The sequence below is a fragment of the Anas acuta genome, chromosome 1 (genome assembly GCF_963932015.1).
Source record: "Anas acuta chromosome 1, bAnaAcu1.1, whole genome shotgun sequence".
Classification (NCBI taxonomy): domain Eukaryota; kingdom Metazoa; phylum Chordata; class Aves; order Anseriformes; family Anatidae; genus Anas; species Anas acuta.
This window is the reverse complement of record NC_088979.1, coordinates 55,104,539-55,125,900: the sequence shown is the minus strand read 5'-3', so window position 1 is coordinate 55,125,900 and position 21,362 is coordinate 55,104,539. Positions and strand designations below refer to the sequence as shown.

General features: G+C 45.3%; 1 protein-coding gene across 6 annotated transcripts in view; it reads right to left on the bottom strand.

The window, feature by feature from the left end:
- Positions 1-7,677: 7,677 nt before the first annotated feature.
- CLYBL (citramalyl-CoA lyase) overlaps positions 7,678-21,362 on the bottom strand; it is a 152,866-nt gene continuing 139,181 nt past the window's right edge. For 2 of the 6 annotated variants that reach the window (XM_068677716.1, XM_068677732.1), the window contains 2 exons: positions 8,205-8,304; positions 7,936-8,075 (listed from right to left, as the gene is read on the bottom strand). In XM_068677716.1, the coding sequence (XP_068533817.1) occupies positions 8,209-8,304 (96 nt within the window). In that variant the 3' untranslated portion in view covers positions 7,936-8,075; positions 8,205-8,208. The other 4 variants (XM_068677699.1, XM_068677692.1, XM_068677709.1 and 1 more) reach the window with 3 other exon arrangements.

Genomic DNA, 21,362 nt, shown 5'->3' with positions numbered 1-21,362 from the left:
ATCCAACCCTGGAATATCATTTCCAGTAGAGGAAGTTACAGCCAACTACGTCAGTAAATAAGTAGCAAAATATTGGAACCATTTTAGTGAGAGAGCGCGGGGATGGAAATGACTTGCTTGGCCATCTAATCCATCCCCCTGCCAGTGCACTCATGCTGGTAGCGCGGTGATGTTAATGCGCTGGCAAAAGCCAGGCAAAATTCAAAGCGGTGGCTTGACACTCCATCCTTGGCTCACGCTAACACGCAGGGGGTAAGAGAGCACAACGATGAGCTTGGTACCTTTGGCTTGGGATTTAATTCCTTCTCTCGGGCTGTTTCACAACCTCAGGTCACGTAATATGCATTTTATGGCTTCTAACGTAGACCATTATCTGCCAGGTATGTGTGGGTTGTCAGAAGGACATGAAGGCATATTCCACTTTACTATGGGGGGGAATATATATATGTAGATATGGTTCATCAAGGAGATGGGAAGAGCCTCCAAAAAGCCGTTCTGCTCTACTAATTACTATCTGCTTAGACATCTCTGTTGTTTTATTTTTTATAACCTACTTAACTCCATTATTGACGAATCTACATGTTATGAATATACATATGTTTTTAAGTCGGACATCATCTATATTAAATAAGCAGCGTATGAATATACTATATACAACAACTATTTTTAAAGGGAGAAGTGAATGAGAGTACATTGTACTCCTTTCTTATGCAGATCTCTCTAACTTCAATGGGGGCTCTGTGTGCGAAATGGCCGTAGAATTGGTGATGGAGAATCCGTTCTGAATACCAAGGAAGGACGGAAAACCCTTGTTTAAAGAAAACCTGATGGCACACTGCAGATTTCAGCTGTACTGCACAGATGTGCACACATGCACGTGTACCTCTACATGTTTGTATGTAGACAAGTACGTATGTATATGCATATATACACACCCATTTCCTTTAGCTCAGTGCCTGAAAGTTCATTTCTGGGAATCCTGATTCTTGATATATTATTTGTAAACAGAGGGCCAGGGGACTGGAGCATTTCCTTGACTTCAATGGATGATGAGGCCTCAAGCTGTGAGCTCAGATTGGGACCTCTAAGTATCCCGCTGCTCCCTAACAGCTTGCTGAAAAATGACATAATTTGTGACATCAGCAATATGCTGTTTTAACAGAGGTTTGTAAAACGCTTTCCACCCGCGTGTGCAGGACAAAAACACCGATCCTCACTACACCAGGAAGGCCCCCTTCTCAATTCCTCACCCACCTCGCGTTCCCCGGACTTTTGAGGTGTGTGTTGCTGTAAAGTCCTGACATTTGAAGAGCTCTGGGAGGTTGTTTGGCGATGTCTGCGCAAGAGCTCCCGCCCCGCCAGTGCCAGGCAAGATGTCACTTTTCAGAGGAGCGGTGGCTGCCAGCGGGAGGCTCAGCGATGCAGATTTTAATACGGAGATTTAATTTCAAATACAATTCACAGTTTGTGCATGGCTGAAAAATGTTTCCTACCACCTGGATGCTCAGGACACCGTTTTGGGATGAAATAAATTTCAATTCGGACAATGCCTTTTCCTTCCAAGTGATGCCTTTGAAGCGTTTCACAGCTCTGCCAACAAGATGACGTATACAATTCTAATAGCGGCAGCAGAGGATGCACCAAATTAAAAATCACCCTAAATAATATTAAGAAATAACCACTAGTCTTGGATAGAAAGATGTTAGCCTGAGATTGAGTCAAATGCCGGAGTTTTAATGATTTTTGCAAATGCTCCGTTTCACACCACAAAGCGAAAAGAATGATTTGCTTCTTGTAAATGATGCTGCATCTGGGGTAGATTTATTTTAAAATAAGAATACAAACTGAAAATAAATAAATAAATAAAAGAAAAGGGATATAAACAGAATTTTAACCACAATTAGAGGATCATGCCTGCAGCTGGAAGAGGCTTTGTTGGGAAGGACCTCCCGAGGGAGGTCTCCTGGCACTGACTGACCTCCTGGGACCGAGGTCTGTCGGAGAGATGGACCCGGAGCTCCCCGTGGATGGCAGGGGAAGGTAGCTGGGGAGATGGAGCACCTCCACAGGTGACAGACAGGGGGATGAGGAAGGCACCTTCCTGTTTAGGAGACCATTCCCTATTTTATTTTTTTTTTTTCAGCCCACCCCAGTCCGCTCCCAGAGGCAAAGTGCACTGAGATGAGAACATGGAAGAGGTTGATAAGACTCCATGTGAAAACGTAGAGGGTTTTTGCTGCTCAATAGCAGTGTTGTAGGCCTTCCTCACAGAAAGAAGAAAAAAAATATATTTTTCAAGAGGAGAAATAGTCCATTGCTGTGGATATTTAGGCAGGAGGCTATGGTCATGAGCACAGCTGGGGAAAGCATAGATGTAGAAGTTTCCTATTCTTCCTAAGCTTTTAGGTTCCTCTTTTCCCCATTTCTTGCTACACCCCTGTACATTTTATAGCATCATGAAACCGTAAGACTAGAAAGAACTTAGGGGTTTACCTTACCTGGCCTGCTCGAAAAAACCCTCATTGCTTTCCTTTAGTGATTTACCGTGCAACTGGTCTTCAATTAGATGGGTTTTTGTTGTTGATGATGTTATTTTAAAAGTAATTGAGGCGTTTGCACTTCCATTTGCTGTGAAGTAAACTGTTTTTTGCCTACTCTTGTGCCCAAGGACAACTCCAGCGGGGAGGACAGGCATGCAGCTGCCCCCTCCGCCCCCATCCCTCGGCCACCCCTCAGCCCCTCTCCCCATACCCCACAACCACGGGTTTTGTAAAGCTGAGAGGGACTCGCTACAGCCCTCTGAGGTTTTTTGAGGTGGCAGTCCTCTGCTGAGGTTGGTAACCAAATGCACCAGACGGCCAGAAACACAAGGCTTGCACCGGCATCTCGCTGGAGAGAGCGTTCACCATGGGCAGAGAGGGTTTGTCGGTGTCCTGGGGATGACTGGAAGTGTGCATGGAGGGGGAGCTGGGAGAGGTGGAGAGCCAGGGCTCGGCTCACTCTGCCCACTCCTTTCTATACGCTGAGCTGGGGGCTTGGAGGATTGGCACCATGAACCAGGCGTGCAGGCGGTGTGCTTCAGCTCTTTCTGCTCATCCACAACCGGAGAAGCAAAATGCGGCGTGGAGACACAAAATGATTTCTGCTCTTGCCCGTAGCACTCGCTGATAACAAACCAGCCCCGTCTCTCTGGTGATTTCTGGATTTATGCACATTTACTTTGGACGGAGAGAAAGCACGGCCCTTATTTTCATACTGGGTTCTCACATGAAATAATGGGGGGAGAGGAGAAAGAGGAGGGGGAGAAGATGCAGCTGCAAAAACAGTCAGTGAAACATAAAAATCCCTATTGTTTTGTTGTAGCTCTCAGTGCCCTTCAACTTCTGGGCACAGACAGGGCCCCCCCCTGCTCAGGTTCAATACACAGGGGAGCCTTGGGGCTCCGAGCTCCCTCCCTATTTTCCCTAAGCCTTGCTGTCAATTGTGCTTTTGTTCAAAGAAAAAATTTAGCCCAATGCATGCTAATTTATAGCCAGGGAGGCAATTAAAAAAAAAAAGTTTATTATCCTTCCCTCCCGCCCCTCCAATGGAGTGTTACAGCAGCAGGGTTTTTCGGTAAACTCGACACAAACTAATGTCAGTAAGCGAAGGGGGGGGAGAAGGCCAGGAACCAAGCACAGATCTCTGCATCTTCGACATGTGAAATGGGACAGCCTTCCAATTCGCCCTGCCTGCCTGAGCTCGGGAACATGCACATTTCATGAAATTATAGGCACACAGGGAAAATACTGCACGCTTGCACTGTACACCTCTCTCTCGCATACCCAGTTCAACAAATATGACTTACACATTAAGGAAAGAAGCCTCCTAACTTAGCTGCCATGCCAGCAAAGTAACCGTACATCCTTGCTCATCCCCTGCCACCAGTTTCCCTCTCCCTTGCAAGGATTTAATTCCAGCCATGGGCTTCTTGCTGATAAAGCAGGAGGCAGGACTCAGATCTGCAGCGATACATGCACCGCTCCCCCTGTCTGAGCTGCATCTCTGGGTAGGAGCGGGCACGCAGAGTTAACAGGAAGAGCTTCTGGTGGCACCCCGCAGTGCACCAGACCTGCACAAGCAGCGTGGTATTTTAGGGACTGCTGCAAAAGCAAGCCAAGAAGCAGGTCAGGTAGCAGGAAGCCTAGACCAGGTCTTGCCAGCAGCACGGACTTGAATGCTGTATATCTGAGGATATTGTGGTCATGTGCCACGCAGGGACAGGGTTTTTACCCTCAGCAAGCTTCACTTTGGAAAATTCCTGATGTGTGTGCTTGCTATCACAACCTTAATAATGTTAGGAGTGCTAGCAGAAATAGGAATAAAATCACAAATGTAAGACCCAAAGCCATGAGGATCTACGTGTAGCACCTTATGGTGCTGGCTTTGCCACACAGATATGGGAGTTTGATGGTTAGTTTGGGAAGTGACAGCCCCAAAACAAAGTGAGGATGTCTGAGTTCTCCCCCATGGGGCACCCCATTCCCCGTGCCCCCAAGTGCAGGAAGAGAGTCCCTCTTCCAGTGAGGGATGCTCACAGCTGGGGGGAGGGAAGGGAAGGGGAAGAAAGGGTGAGGACCCTCGTTTTCCTTTCTCTTCATCTTCCTCATTCCCTTCTCCCTTCCCAATTCCTTCCTCCTGGCAGCAGGGAAGAAAAGCAGAAAGGAGCACCCCAAGACTGCCGCCAGCACCCCCAGTCCTTGTGCCCCCAACCTGGCTTGGTGCTAAATCCCCCAAACACAGGGTGCAGGGAGAAATAGAAAATAGGGCAACGCACCATCCCTGCAAGCTTTTTTTCCCCCCTGGCTGATATTTAAAAGGGGATCTAGCACCCCGCACTGCCCGGGAGCCTGGCCGCTCGCTGAAGGGACCGAGGGAGGTGGCGGTGGGAGGGCTGCAGCGAGGGGATGGATGAAATGCAGCCAAAGCCGGGCTTGCTTTCTTCATTTTCTCCCCCCCCCTCCAACTCGAAACGAGAAATTACTGCCCGAGGAGCAGATACTCCGTCTTACTGGCTCGTAAAAAAAAAGTTTTCGGAGGCTGATTTTCACCAGAAACCTTTATTTTCCGTTGAAGGCAGAATTAAGCCGACACGCGTGAGTGCGTGCTGCCAGAGCTGCGCCGCGCGTCGCGGGGAGGGAGAGCAGCGGAGCGGGGGGCTGCAGGCACAAACCCCCGATTTTGGGAAGAGCCATCTCAGGGGGAGGACTGGAGCGGCCCCAGGAACAAGGAGGGACCCTTAGGAAGAGTTAAAGCTCAGTGTCGGGTTGCTTCTTGACAGCGCAGGGAACACGCCGCTCCTGGAAGGGGGCTGTGGCTGGGAAATGCATCCCTTGCTGAAATACCGTTTGATGCTTGTGTTGAAGAGGAAACCAAAACAATCTTTTCCTTTCAAGCCCCGGTTTCAAAACAAAACCAAAAGAGAGAGAGAGAAAAAAAAAAAAAAAAAAAAAAGCCTCTAAATTTCCAACTGCAGCTTTGAACAGCTTTCCTGGCGATGTTTTCTTCAAAGCTCGCAGGCGGACTGCCCCTGTGCTCCCGGGGTCCCCCTGCCCTCCCTTCCCCCGGTAGGCTCAGAAGCTAATGCCCTGCTAAATAATTGCTAGAATTTGAAAAAAAAAAAAAAAAAAGACAAAATAAAAAAAATAAAAAAAAAACGAAGAAGAAGAAGAAGAAGAAGCGAAAATGCGCACCAGCATTCAGGTGCTAACCTACTTATTTGAAAGTAATTTATTTTCCATTTTGCCCGTTTTCCCCCTTTAAAACAGAACGCTGAAAGAAAGAATAAGTGCTTTAACATTTCAATGTTGTGCTCCGGTAATTACTTTTTCACTTTTCCCCTAAGTTCCAATGTGAAAACCTCACAGGGGGGTCTTTGCTGCAGCAGGGCTACAGTTCCCAATCCCAAGCGCAAGATCTGCAATTACAAACCCATTCGGTGCCCTTCCCTATCATTAATATGCACAAAATCCTGCTGCTAATCTTATAATCTGTTTTGTTTCATCAATTGCTTGCCTAGCACCGGGCGGGAAAGAAAGAGAGGGAAAGAGAAAGGAAGAAAGAGGGAAAGAATAAAGCCGGAAAACACGTAAAGCTTCCTAAAGTAAACTGAAAAACAAATAAATCGGATTTTATTTCTTATAAAGCACAGGTCGTTAGGACTGTTAAACGAGAGCGGGGTTTTCCACTGCAGGGGGATCCGAGAAATTCAGGGAGAAACCTGAAGGCAAACCCAGCACTGGGAGCCAACGCAGAGGTTTGCGACTCCCGCTCCTCCCGAATGAAGTTGCTGCAGCCGGGGATTTTTTTGGGATCCCCCCCCCCCTCCCCGGCGCTGCCCCGCGCCCTGAAAAAGCTCCCATGAAACAATGGAGGCGCAGGATTTTTGGAAATCCGCTCCCCCCCTATAGTCCCCCCACCCCACCCCGGCGGGGTATTAAGGGAATAAAACAATCTCCGCCGCACGGCTCCTATTGAGATTAATGAAAAAATTATGCAAAAAAGGGGGGAAAAAAAGAAAAAGAAAAAAAAAAAAAGCAAACCCAACGCCATATCTCATTTTCCTCTCCCTGCGCCAGGCCTCGCCTCCGTCCTGCCTTGCACCTGATGATTTATTAACGCAATCTGCGGGGATAGCTACGAGCGCGCCCAGCTCCGGCTTGTCCCCCCAGCTCATCGTCTAAGTAATTGTTTCTCATTAGTCCCGATAATGTTTTAATAGCGTTACCCATAATTTAGCCGGCCGGGAATTAATAACGGGGGGTGCCCTGGGCCGTGGTCGTGGGTTCACCGGCTCAGCCCCAGGTGCCAGCACCGGTGGCACGGAGGGGGTTCTTTATTTTTTTTCCTTCCCCCCCTCCCCTCTTTTTTATTTTCCCCTCCTTCTCCCCTTAATTCGAGCAGAAATAAGCAAAATGTTTAAAAAGTGCTGCTCAAGAGACGGAGGGGAAACATAATAAGCGAGCAGATGGGAGGAATAAGCCGCTGCGACTCCATACGTAAAATGGCCATGGAGGCGGTGAGAAATGAAACTAAAAAACAACTGTTTTCTATTTACAAATTTAAATAAACAGAACAGCCTTCCCCGCGGTGTTTGTCTAAGTGCAGCAGCATTGCTGCTGTGTAGGTCATGAAAAGGTTGGTGCATAGTTTAAAACTTCCCATTCTGTTAATTTCTTAAAGAACAGTCGTTCATAGTCTGAGCACAAAAGCTCATGATTTAATGAGGAACAGAAACAAAATCTCTGATTGTTGGTGTTTCAAACTTCATTGGAGTCCTCTGGCAACCACAAGTTGATCCTCTGCAGCTTCAATACCCTTTAGCCCTCCATATAAGAGTACATGCTGAATAGAGGACAATGCCTGGTTGTTATGTTTATTTACCCTTACTACAAGCTGGGTTAACCTCTTCAAAACAGCTTTACTAAGCCCGTTAACCACACGGCCCACATGACCTGTAGCCGTATCCCTAATGTGATGTAAATCTGACTCGAGACCATATGCACAAGTTCTGCTGCATTGTGCCTCCGAAAACTACAAGTTTATTGCCGGCCAGCCCTGCCCGGGCTCCGCGCTTCCAGGAGGCAGCGGTCTCAATAGCCACCACTCGAAAACCAGAGGAAAGTCAAGAGTCTCTCATTGTTGGGGCAATATTTTTAATGGCTGTTGCACATATACAGAAGGGGGGCGACGAGAAGCCCGGACAGGGTAATGATTTTCATCGCAATTATTTCAGCTGGTGCATAATTATTCAGGGCTTTGCCCTTTCTGGCAGGACTTCTGCACAGGGACGGGAAGAAGCGAGGGCTGAAGAGGCGACTGACCCGGTTTCCACGTGTTATTTTAACGGAGCTCGCCGCTTATGGTGTGCTGTTATCCTTTCATGAAGTCATAATCCCAAATCTGCAGTAATTATTGTGGTGTCGCTCGGTCCGTGATGTAACTTCATCGCAGGCTCTGAGTACAGGAGCGAGCGGTGCTTCGAGTCGGGAATACTTTTCATAATTAGCAATTCTGGCAAGCAAATTATGACAGATCTGCAAAATGTAAATGAATTTCTGCTTAAGCGTGATGTATTTAACTTTTTTTTTTTTTTTCTTCCCCCCAAGTATTATAGTCATCTTTTAAAACAGCTACTGTGGCCCCATGGTGAGAGCTTCATTTACCAGATCATTTTTTCTTGATGGCTGTGGCAAGCGTAACAATGTTCTGTGCCTGCTTCAGTAATGGCATGTCTATCATGCTCCCGTGGAAAGTAAACGCTCCCTGGAAAAGAGAGAATATAAACTTCCTGGAGGGACCTTTGGAAATCATAGCTTGTCTTTTTCTTAAAAAACACATCCGCTAGGCCAGATGCTGAGATCCCCCAGGCAGCTGGAACAAGTTTTAGGAGAGAAACTAAACACAGCGAGGCAAACGCATTTAAAAAGAAATGCGGTGGGGGCCCAGTGCTCTAAAGATGAGGCAAATAAAGGGGAGAGAGAGAAGCAAAAGCAGGGGGTGCTTCAGCCCACACAGCCTCTCCAGACTCCAGCATCACCCCGCGAGCTGGGCTGCGTGCAGGGTGCCAAGGGGGGGAAGGCACAAAATGCTCTGTGGATGGAGGGCACAGCCACATAGCGAAGGGGAAGAACCATCATCTTCCTCAGTAAAACAGACACAGGGCTCTGGAGGGAGGTGGGGGGGGGGATTTCTGCATTTGGGGTGTGCGGAGGTGGTGCTACTGTGCCTCCCTGTTAGGTCTCCCCTGCCTGTGCCCAGAGCAAGGGGCTGGGATGAAAGCTGGAAAAAAACAAACAAACAACAACAATTGCAGTAATATCACAATGAGTGCCATAACACTGCCCACATCTCCTCTGGAAACAACAGAAGGCCCACCTGAATGCTGCATGTAGGGAATTTCCCAGAACTGACCCCAAACTAGCCCATACACCTCAGCAGCAGTGATCGGAGAGCCAGAGCAGACCTGAGCTTCACTTCATAATTCCAGGGACTTTGTATCAGTACCGTGCTGACAACTTTAACATAATTAACTATAAATTGCAGTTAAACAGAAGAACACGTATTAAGTAGGGCCAAACCTGAGTTGTTACCTTGGATGCTTTAATCTACACTTGTGTTGAAGAGACAGGACCTTGAGGGTAAAACACTGTGCATCAGCATAAGCCAAAGTTCAATGGGGAAAAAAAGTCTTATTTGTAATGCTGACAGTACTTTCACACATTCTTGGAAAAATAAACCCAAAGTTATAATTCTGAAGAATTTAGGACTGAGGGCCCAGCTCCAGCGTTGCATCCCTGTGATGTGCACAGGGTGCGCAGCTCTTGGTGTGCTGCTGCCGCTGACACGGGACCCCTGGCCGGTCCTAGATTTGACAGCGAGCGAGGCGAGGCAAGGAGAGGGAAGAAAGATAGCGGCGGGTGTGCATGTGCATGCCCAGGAAGAGCAATGCAGAGTGGAGCGAGCGGCTTATTGTTGTCTATTTTTCTTGGAAGGATTGATAATAATTAAATAGAGGAATCTAATAAGCAAAGTGAAAGTATTGCCCATTTACAGAAACGTTTATGAAATGCGTTGCTCCGGTGGCATATTTAGTTTGACTGAAGCAGTATTAATTAAATACTAAATCACATTGCAGAACAACTAAAACAAAAATCCATCTTACACAGTAATCTAATACAAATCAGTATCATTGCATGTAAAGGCAGGCTGTATTAAACCCATTAACAACCTAATAGTTAAAACTCTCATTTTATTCTACGTAGGATTTCATACTTCAGCTTGCAGTATTTTAGGGGGGGTTAGAGAATAATGAGACTGACAGACAGTCGGGCATAGATGTTTCAAATTGAATTTCTTGTTTACAGAGCAATCATTCAAACCTACATTAATAACAACAACAATATTAATATTAATAACAATAATAGTTATATTAGTAGTAATAATAATAATGAAAATAATCCACGTCATGCCTTTTCAACAAAGGCAACACCTCAGCCATTTTCACTTACATTTTTAAACATTTGCAAAAAATGCAGCCTCAAATTGTTCCATTTATCAACGGTTGTGAAAACAAATTAGGATCTAAATAAATATTTTATGGCATTATTCTCCAGAATAACTCAGGTCCATGCCATGGTCTGAAACTACTGGTTGGTGCAAGATGTATTTTTTCACTGCAAGAAAAATGCACTTTAATTGTGCCTATTTTTCTATGAGCATTCAGTCACATAATAGATGTTTAAGAGCAAAATTCACACGTGGGGTGATGGTGACAAGAAGAGATATGCTAAGGTCTGGAAGTGTCCTTCCTAGCCTTGTGGAATGGCCGAGTTAGGAGCACAGCTGTCCGAAGTAATGTTGCAAACCGTCTGCAGGAAGAGATGGGCACCTAGCAGTGGCACTCCTGATGGCTGGAGGACTGAACCATGCTCTGGAGGTCCTGTCCATCCCCCTGCCTGCGTACAGGATGCCCCGAAGCTAGGCACCTTTGCAGGTGCCCAAGTTGAGCAAGATGAATCTAGGTCAGAGTTTTTTTTTTTTTTTTTTTTAAGGCAGAAATTAATTAAACAATATGCCTGTCCCCTGCTCATTACAATAACCTGTTTAGAAAGGAAAATGAGATAGCAGTGTGTGGACACGTGAACACCGAACCGCTTCAGATGCGTGGTGCGTTCTCTTGTCAGCGTGCAGCTGCAGTTTCGGTTTGTTACCAATCTGAATTCGCAAAGGAAAAAAAAAAATGTTTATTTTCTAACAGCAACGAGCAGCACAAAGAAGTTGGCTTCTTTGCCTGTTCACTCCGAGGCTTAATTTCTCCCTGCTAATTTACAGTGTTGAGCTGAAGTCCAGAAAAAGAAACCAATTTTAATGCCATTGAATATACCCTATTCACTGCCTCTCTTTCCACCCACAGGTTTCAACAGATAGGAAATACCAGTAATTACAGCTTTGTCCCCATGCTCTCTTTTCCAGCTCTGGTAGATGAAATTTGCCCGTAACATTCTTTTGATTTTCACCCACACTAATATAAAGAAAACGAGACTTTCTATAAACACCATTTACTTTGATAGTGCCAATCTGGGGATCGATTTAGTCATAGATCTAAATTTTCTTTTTGGCTAATTTTCTCAATGGCATCACGCTTCCAGCCGGCACCTGGACTTCCACTGGTTAAACTCTTTGTTGCACCGGGCGAGGAGCTGGCGGTGTGAAATGCAGGTGCAGGGTGCAGGATCAGGCTTCATATCGATGTTTCCATGGCCTCAGCACCATCGCTGTGCACATCCATCATGGAGGGCAATTGGGAAAAAGCAAGGAAGGCAAAAGCGGGCAGTTCTGGGAGTCCTTCCCAGCTGAGGAGTGTCTCACAGGTATACCCCTGTGGACAGCCCGGGGATGGTGCCCAGAAATACGATGTAGTAAAGCCCGTTCACTCCTTTTCTCCCTGCCTGCTCATCTAAGAGGCCTGTTGGGGCCTCAGAGGCCTCCAAGGCCTCACTGCTCCACCGCCATCTTTTGATGTGGCCGGTGCCATGTCACTTGCTGCATCCCATGGATAAGTAGTGGCTACCTCCTTTTGGGTTATTGTAGCCACTACCAAAACCAACTCGGGTCTAACAAAGCTCAGTGTATGACTGGGGAGCTCTTTACTGGCAACTTAGAAGACAACCCTGGCCATGCATTGCCATGAATCATGGACACAGCTCTTGAATGTGTCACATCTATACATCATTTCTAGAGATTTCCCTCACCTATTGGAAACAAGCATCACGTAGCAGAAAGAGTTTCAGCACTGATCTGCTAAATGCCATGGCCCAGGGATGAACACATCACATCAGTGCAGTGGTTCCTGAAACACAAAGACCTTCTCTTTGTGCGTGTATGTGTGTGTGTAAAGGCATCCAGGGACTTCTGCCCTGTGAAACTTTTTGGGGTAGTTAAGAGCTTGATAAATCTATACTACCATCTTGTAAAAGTAGCATAAAGTTTATGGCAAGAAGCATTTTCTCTTCCTAGGAAATAAATGGCCAGAATTCAGAGTTAGTCATTTCTGTATCTGCTAGGGATCAACACATCCAAGGGGGACCAGGAAAGGGGAAGAAACTACAGAGCCAACTCTCTTGCTAGCATTTATCATGCATGGAAGAATTGTGCTAACTTTGTGTGGACAGGATCTCCAGTGAGAGATCCTTTCATGTTTTTTCAGGCCAGGGGAAGTAAAGTCTCATACTTCTTCACCTCTCTTGAAACCTTTTCATCTAATATGCAATGTTACGTGGCTCATGTTGTTTTGCTCCCTCCACCTTTTGCTTCCTTGGGTACCACCGGGTAAACTAGAGAAGCAAGCTGGCTGAAACTATCAGGGTACACAGCACTTCAGGGACCGCACAGCTATTTGGCACACTTGTCTCTGAGCAGTGGCTTGGATGAAAGACAATGAGTTAATTAAAGTGAAATAATAATTGTTCTGGGACATGTGGGACAGCGATCAGACAAGCAAATCCCCCTTGGCTGACAAGATGGAAGAATTAGAGGTACTCCCACACCTGGGAATGCTTGTGGTGTTTTCCTCAGCATTTGTTCTTTCTGTGCCTCTATGCACGTCCATCTGGATGGCTGTGATGAGCTCTCTGTGAGGGCCACTGCAGACCCTCAGTTCTTACACCACTGGCAAATATTAATAACTTGCATCAGAGCTGAATGTCGGGATCAGCTTTCCTAAGGGGTAGCAAGTACAGAAATTTCAAAGTACCAGAGAAGTCCTAAAAGCTCCAGAAAGTCCACTGGCTTCCTGTTCGGTTACAGATGTGACTCCAAACGTGAGCGCTGGTTGTGAGGACTCTGTGCTCCGCTTTGTGAACCACTTCCATTGCTATTAATTACCTTGACCTTTGCTAATGAACCTTTGATTTGATGGACTGTTCTACCACATCTCATTGTACATGTAGGTAAAGCTTTGGTATGGAGGGAACTCTGGTACTCTGGCCAGTGGAATAAAAAGGAGAAGGCGGCCAAGGCCACTTTCCATGAAATTGTACTACTGACAAGAAAGCACCAGCTGCTGAATTTTGAATTAATTGTAGGTCTAAGATGGGATTTTGAATCCTGTGGAATTGCCAGCAGGTCTCTGCATCTAGTTAGGTGACTTGCTCAGAAGACGAGCAGACCCTCGAGTGAGGGGAAGTCCTCACCCTACCTGAATGCTTCCTGAGATGATGTGCACCTAGGGCCTAGCAGAGGTGGGAAAAGGGGGACCGGGGAGCTCTGGTAACACCGGCCAGAGATTGTGTGTGAACACAGCCATTGTCCAAACAAATAATTGTGGAAGTCCCCTTCCCACCCCTGTGACCTGTGGGAGCACTTTCGGGCAGATGTCAGGCTCAGTGGAAAAGAGCAGAAAGGGCAATGCCAGGTGGCCAAACCTTGTGTGCCTCTGGCAAGGGGAGATGGAGAACTCGTACAGACAAGCATCCTGAAGTCCACAGATGCAAGAAACATCTCTGAACCACAGTTATCTGACAAAGATTTGCTCTTTTTGTTGTAATTCAGTGGATCTTCCACTTATAAATCCCCAAAATCTAGCTATGTCTTTTTGGAGACCACAAAAATAAGTGGAATAAGCCCACTAAAATTTACCCAGCTCTGAGGCTATTATCTCTAATCCTGCACAACGTTAAACTGTCCTAAGGAAATGAGAGTGTTGTGTTCTGGAAGAATGGCAGATTTGCTCTTCTGAGGAGGGAAGGAAGCAGGTGGATGGCAAAAGGTCCTCCTAAAAAGCATGGCATTCAGGAAGATAATTCCCCCAGGGATTAAATGAAAACACACATTCTTTAAGCGCCCCCCTGCAGAGGAAATGTGGAAATCTCTGCTTTGGGGCTTAAAAAGAAGGCTTGGGTTTGCTTACAGGTATATGAACAAAAGAAAAGGGAGCCCAGCTCGCAGCAAGTGGAGCTGGGTCTGTGCCTGGGGGAGGAGTGATTAGCCTAACCACAAAGGAATGACTTTCCCTTGAAACAGAAGGTTGAGACCATATTTTTGGGGAAGTCAAGAGTAGGAAATAAGCTAACAGCTGTGATGGTGCTGAATGCAGGTTTAATTAATTTTTTTTTCTTCCGCAAGTTGTAGCCAAAGAGCCATCAGAGAGAGCTGGGTCATAATTCCACCTTTTTTTTTTTTTTTTTTTTTTTTTTTTTTTTTGGTGATCTTCCAAAGGTTAGTGAGCTGCTAGGAGATGTTCAGTGATATCTGGGTCAACTTGAGCATGCTTTTTAGGCTATAACAAGATAATGTCTCCCACTCCTCTCTGTTCTCTGCTGTCCTGCCTCCAAATCTGATCATCTCGCATCTTTTGGCCTTCTCCTAGCATTTTTGCAGTAGGTAGGAAATGACAAAATAGTGCAGTCACACAGGACAAACAGAAGACTCCACACAAGCAGAGCTGTTCTGGTTACGTATTTCCATATCCTCTCCTTTGCTCTCTTTGATGCTCACCCCTTTTCTGCCGCAACATTTTGTGAGGAAATGCACTTAGAAATAAAATATTTGGGAAAAATAAATGATCCCTGGAAAGGTTTGTCAAAAATTTCTTTTTGGCAAGAGGAAATGCTCAGGGAGTCTCTGTGACCTATTGAAGCAAGGGGTGGACGGGGAGGGAATTCTGCAATGTATGTATGTACACCAGCAAGTTTCTGCAGCCATCTTGTTGATGTGAAGAAAACTTTAAATATCACCACCTTTTGTTTCTTCTCACCTGTGCAAACTTCCACCAGAGTGGAAGCAGTTAGCTGGTTCAGAGGATGTGTTGCTTTGTAATGCCAGACGCAGGCGGCAGACTGTTTGTGTGAGATAGGATTCTGCCTCTTGGAGAGGATGAAAGGACACAAAGGGTCGAGAAAAAAAGAGCAACAGCAAGATGAAATAGAGATTAATTTTTACCTCAAATAAACCCCTAGCAGCAGTACAGGAACTCTGACAGAAAAGTCCTCTCTAGAGCTCAACAGGTAGGCAGGACTTTGTGATCCCTCCAGTCCACCGTGGGGCAGGAGAGATGAAGGACAGGGACCTACAAGGTCCTTTCCTTCAGTCTTGAATTGTGTAATCTCCTTTGCCTGACATTACCGTTCCCAGCCCACAGACAAGGGTCTGCCTTGCCCTCTCTGTCTCCCCTTGTGTGAGCCAGGCAAGCTGTTTTTCCATTTTATGGCTTGGCCCAAACTGCCTGCACTACTGGGGACAGCCATTTAGGCCAGGATGGGCCAGAGGATCCTGCTCTGTCCAGCCACAGAAATTCCTTCAAGGTCTCCACCTTGCACTGAGCAAACAGCCTGTTTAAGATCCCTGAACACAAGGGTCTGACACAAGGGGCTGACACAAGGGTCATGTTTTCTCTAGGTTCCCTCTCGCTGTGGTTGTTGCCTTCCTGTGCGCTCCTGTAGAGTAGGAAAGAAAAAAATTAAAGAAACAGAGGAGAGTCCTAGGAATATTCGTGCTTGGTTTCCATCCTCCACCTCTGAAATGGATAGGGAATGGAAGAAGCCTAGAGAGCACACTGATGGAGATGCTGCTGCCAAGGAAATCTTTATTTTATAGCACAAAAACAGCTTGCTGGACACACATCATATCCAGACAGTGAGCAACATGGTTATTACACAGAAAAATGAAAAGTAACTAATATTAAGACTTCAGTATCCTCAGATGCCCTTAATTAAGTCATTTAAAATTAACTTGAGGCTTACAGTCATTGAAGCAATTTGTTAAATACAGCCTAGAAAATCTAATCTGGAGGTAGGTGCCTACAGGACACACAAAAAGCATTCGATCCTGAAGGGGAAGGTGGCCATAAAATACAACGCAGGCAAGAAAAGTAATAACAGCGAAGCTTATCCTGTCAACAGGAACGGAATCACCATTATTTTTGTATTCTGCATTTTTTCTAATTTCAGGTTCATTTGCTGAATAGGGTTGAACAGCCATCCCTCACTGCGAGTCTCTATTTCAATTGCCTGAGCTCTTGCAGAAGGCTGCTCCAGCCCCGTGAGAGCGGCAGCCAGCACAGAGAGGAGTGGCGAGGCAGCGAGGCTGCTGCTGCTGAAATTAACCGAAACAACATTTTTGGCTGCTCAGGCCTCTGAATTCCCTCAGTAAGCCTCAGAAAGTGCCATCTGGTCTGAACATGACACCCCGTGTCAGGCCCTGCTTTGGAAACTGAGCGGGGCGGCCTGTGGGTGCTTGCTTCACCTCATAAGCACGGCCAGGGAGGGTGCCTCGTGGCCTCCGTGCTCTGCTTAGTGTTCAGAAGATTTTGGCAGCGTGACAAGCTTTTGGCACCGTGACCCTCAGCAGGGTCATGTCCTGGAGGATGGGACCTGCCCCTGGATGGACAGGGATGGAGGTGCACAGCCACCGTCCTCCTGTGCCTGGCTGACGGAGAAGCGACGTGGCCGAGAGCATCGTGGCCCTTCTGCCCCGGTGTGCTGAGCACAGGTCTCTGACGGGTGGAGGAAAGCAGATTTAAGATCCACCGAAGGCAAGAAAGTGTTTTGCATGAGTTTCTGCCCTGCTTAGGAGCTTTTGTGGCCCCGCACACTTAAAAGCTGTCTCCTGCTCACCCCGCCTGGCACAACTCCCTCAGGACTGATCCAGCATAGGAACCGGTAGAGCACAAGCAATTAGCTGATACGACCCCTTCTGCTCTGTGGGAAGGGCTCAAAACTTGCCCCCAGATGGGTCCTTCTGAGAGAGAAGCCTTCAGCTGTGACACAAAGCACACTTCTAACATCTTTTTCAAATAATAACGTTGTACAGAGAAACTTTAAGCATTAATATGGGCTCTATCACTGTTTATTTATCAATTTCTCTCTGCACTTAGGAAAGGTGGCAATGTCACACAAATCACCGAATCCCCCCATGCTGCCTGCTTTATGTGGCCAACAGCAAACCTGGAGCCAGGGACATCCATCCCTGTGCCACCAGCATTTCCCCAGCCGGGATCCCGGCCTCCCTACCTCCAGCCTGCCCTGGCTGAGGGGAGCAGGGCTGGATCCACGCAGAGCCCAAAAACACAGAGAGTTGTGTATTGAGGTGACACACCACAACGTGCCACTGGTCCCCATGGGTTTCTGGGGTCCCTGACTGCCCTGCTGGCAAGAGGGGGATGCTGTGGGGAGACAGAGACCTCCCCGGGCCCCGGTGGGAGCTGGATGCGGCCCAAGCGCGAGGGCGCATCGTCTCCAAGATACAGTGGCTTGGGGTAGCTTGTCCCAGACAAAGAGCATTATAAGGGAGCCACTGCTGGAAATTTCCATTCCTTTGTCGGGTGGATGCTGTGTAAATAAATGCATTCCTAAGATTTTTCATAATCCCGGAAAGGTCTGTAAAAGAAGCTCTGCAGCCTGTCAAATCGCTAGCGTTCATATATATTATTCCTCAGCCGCCGAGCACACGATATACAATGGCAGAGAACATAATACAAGAAACGTATGCCAAAGGCTTTCTTAGAAGAAGTCTGTGCATTCGCATACGGCGCGTTCAGATATTTCTCCTGCTTTACTCGTTGGGATCTAAAATATTCAACCCATAATATGGCTTGGGTTTGTGAATTACCGACCTTAACTCTAAATAATCCTTACTTGACAGGCAACTTTGGTGGCAGCGTTTAGCTCCCTATTCCCTGGTCTGATGTGCAGGTGCTTTGAAAACATTTATAAATTAGTACACGGTGTAAATGTGTAAGCAACCTTTTACTTGACACTTCTGTTCTTCCTTCTGTCTGAATCTTATTTTAAAAAGGGATGATTCAGCAAGATCCGGTTACAGTAATGATACTGTGCCTGATGTATTTACAAATCAAATGGCTCAAGAATGCACTTCTAAAGTCCCACTTACTTGTCATATGCAAACAGATAGAGCAGGTATATTCATGTATCTGATGTATCTGGTGTATTGGTACTGTAAACACGGAGGCTACATACACAGTAAAGAGCAGCACTTTCACTGATAGAAGCAAGATCTTTTTCTTGAAATAAGCCAGCAGCTTCTCCCACTAACTCTGCTCCCTTGGACTCAGTTAATCTGGATTTATAAACTCAATTCTCATTTAATGCATCTCAAATACTTCAGAAATTTAGTTTTTTAGTCTACCAAAACAATGTTTATTACATTTCTTCTGCATTTTTGAGCACACTCTGACATTTATGTTATACTTACATTTTCCCAACAGCTACCCCTGCTTTCTTTATGATAAAGTTTTTAGTCTTGGAAATCACATCCCCTAATAACACAATTTTATCAGAACAATACTGAAATGATATAGAAATAATACTTTTCATTTTCAGATCTCAAAGTTCCAGACAAAAAAAAGAACATTTAATAAGTAATTTTATAAAATACAAAATGTACTTTCTGAACTTTTGTCTTTTACTTGTCCAAAATACATCAGTACCATTCCCTTCCTGCATATGCTATTTTTCAGTTACAAAAAAAAAATCCAAACAAAAAAATTCCAAACAAAACAGCCTAGAAGCCAAACCAAAACAACCCCCCAGATAGGACTTTCTCTGTAATGTAAGCCCAAGTAATTTTGGCCAGCAAAGTCTCTAATTCCCTTCTGTTTGGACACTGTCACAGCATCTCCAATTCTGTCATGCTCATCTGAGAGTCAATTTTTTACTAACTTCACTACTCACATTTGAGGGCTGCTCTGCCAAAACATTTCAGCTTCCAGGATGAAGGCTTCAGCCTTCTCTCAGAGAAAGATGATATGGTAATTATTATTATGGTAATTGTCTCTCTCAAACTGGAACAGATTATAAAAGCTTATTACTACTGTACTTTAATATAAAATACTGTTGACCAAGGGCAACAAACTTTTAAACCAATTAACAGCAAACTGTGATCCCAGAGACTGAAGACCAGTAACGTATCTACCATGCAAACAGCCACACAAACCCCTCACATTTATTTTTTTCCAGGCTTTCAACTTTGATTAATAACATGGCAGAAGCACGCAAGCCTCAACCATATTAACCGCAGCTACATTTTCAGTCTCAATGACACGAACATTTTAATAAAATAAAAGGAAAAGGAAAACAGAAGAGGTGTTTCATTAGGACATGAGGATTACTAAAACCACTGCGTGGAGTATTTGTCAGGAGGTGGCATGGGAAGAGTTATTACTTACATTTTAGCATGTCTCTAGGATGCAGAGCCAGAGGCTCCCTCAGTGAGATGTGTTTGCTTTGGAAAAATATTAAGTAATCAGGCTGCCCAAGCTCTTCTTACTGACACATTTATAATACCAAAATGCAAGCCCAGCTAAGAAGTTTTCAGGGAACACCACAAGGAAAACTATTTTTCCAAATTTATTATGAAGCCCAGCAATACTGAAGCAATGCAATATCCAGAAGTTCACAGAGTAGCCTGCTAGTCTTTTTTTCCTGATAGATGACTACATGTAAAAATATACGAAGCGTTTAACCTGGTTGGTTAAAAAAATGCTCCAAGCCACTAACCCCCACAAATCTGTACTTGTGCCCAATTGTAGACGCTTACAGCCTATTTAAAAAGAGCTTATTAAAAAATAAAAAATAAATAAATGGGTGATATAATCAAGAATTATGTTAATAAGATGACAGCTTCAAAATCAATCTAAATAATACAGAATGCTTAAATTTTAAACATCTGTGGCTTCAATACTGTGTGATACCGGGACTTGTTCAAATGATGGGGGTATTCCTTAGATGAGACTCTGGCATTAAATTCACAGTTCAGTGAAAAGTATTTAACAAATCATTGTGAAGTTGAATATTAAAGTTGAATTAAAAGTATTTTACGGGCAATAAAAAACAGCAATATTTGGCTGCGTATGTCACTTGGCTTTTTTCATTCCGCATCTACCTGCCTACACACTTGCTCTTGCAGTGCCTTTATAAGGATGCCTTTTGTAACAGATTCGAGCTTTGTAAAGCAGAATAATGTACAAAACTGGTTTTCTATTTCCAAATAACCAACAGGAAGACCTTTCGAAATTGAGATACAGAACAAAGAGATACAGGCATATAACATAATAACGGTGACCCTGAAATAACTGCTCAGGATGGCACCCAAATACAATTGTAATGGGTGTATTAGAAACACCTCGGTACCACAGACGGGCTCGCACAGAGAAGGGCAGACCCACAGCAAACACCTTGCAACACTTTTATCCCGAGATGAAAGCAACATTTCTGCTTTGACCATTTTTAGAATTTGTAGCACACAACATCTGGGGCAGCCGAGAAGCAGGGGAAGGGGGACAGGGCACGCTCCAGCCCACTGCTACCCACCAGCAAGCAAAGAAACGCGCAGAAGACCTCTAAGCAACACTGGAGAAAGCGAGAACCTATGCACAGCTTTATGCATGAGCTTCGTTACCAAAGATAATTTTTCCCACTTGAATCACGGGCATGCACGTGTAAACCATTTCTGCTCGCCCGCGCTACCTGTTCTGACATCGGGGCTTTGCTTTTTGGCTCTCCCGGGTTTGGCTGTCACTAAGACAAACATATTTCGCCGCAACTTTTTTTCGTGCAAAAAGAGGCAAACTGGATTACAGCAAATAACCTTTAAGATAATTAACTGACAATGCCGCAACTAGCATAAAATCTTCCTTCAGGCGACCCCTAATTTAAGTATTACTGGCACAAAGTGGAGACAGATTGTGCATCACCACCGCAATATTTACATAGCAGAAACCCACAGAGCAGGAAACGTGAGACTCAATGATGCACTAAATTAGGAACAATCATATTCTAGTGTTAATTTGCTTTCCACTCCATCCAAATTTCAGGTCCAGCAATTGGTACAAATGCACATAAAACATTCCCATTTTTAATGATTAAAACCCCACAATCTGCAAGCAGTTCTGCTCAGAAGTAAATCCACTCGCTGCTGGGGATGTTTGCAGGATCAACCCCCCAAAAGTGAAGCAGTTTTACCAACGCAGAGATTTTCTGAAAACCACGTCTTCCTCATCTGTTTCTCCCTTTCCATAAATGATGTCTGCACAAGCAGTTTGAGTCTTCTGCCAGGCTACCTGCCTCTTGCTTGCAAGTACTGTCCTTTGACTGTCAGACCATGATTCTGCGACACATCTGAAGTAGTTTTAACTCCCTGATGCTGTAGATATATGCATGTAGTCAAAAGGCTCTGTACTAAAAGAATTAGAGTTAAAACGTGGGGAAAAAAGGACAGCCAGGCTATTTGTAAACACGCCGGAAAGTGTCACATTTATCATAAATATGCACTCTGTAGTCTAGATCCGGATCCAGATTTCACGAACA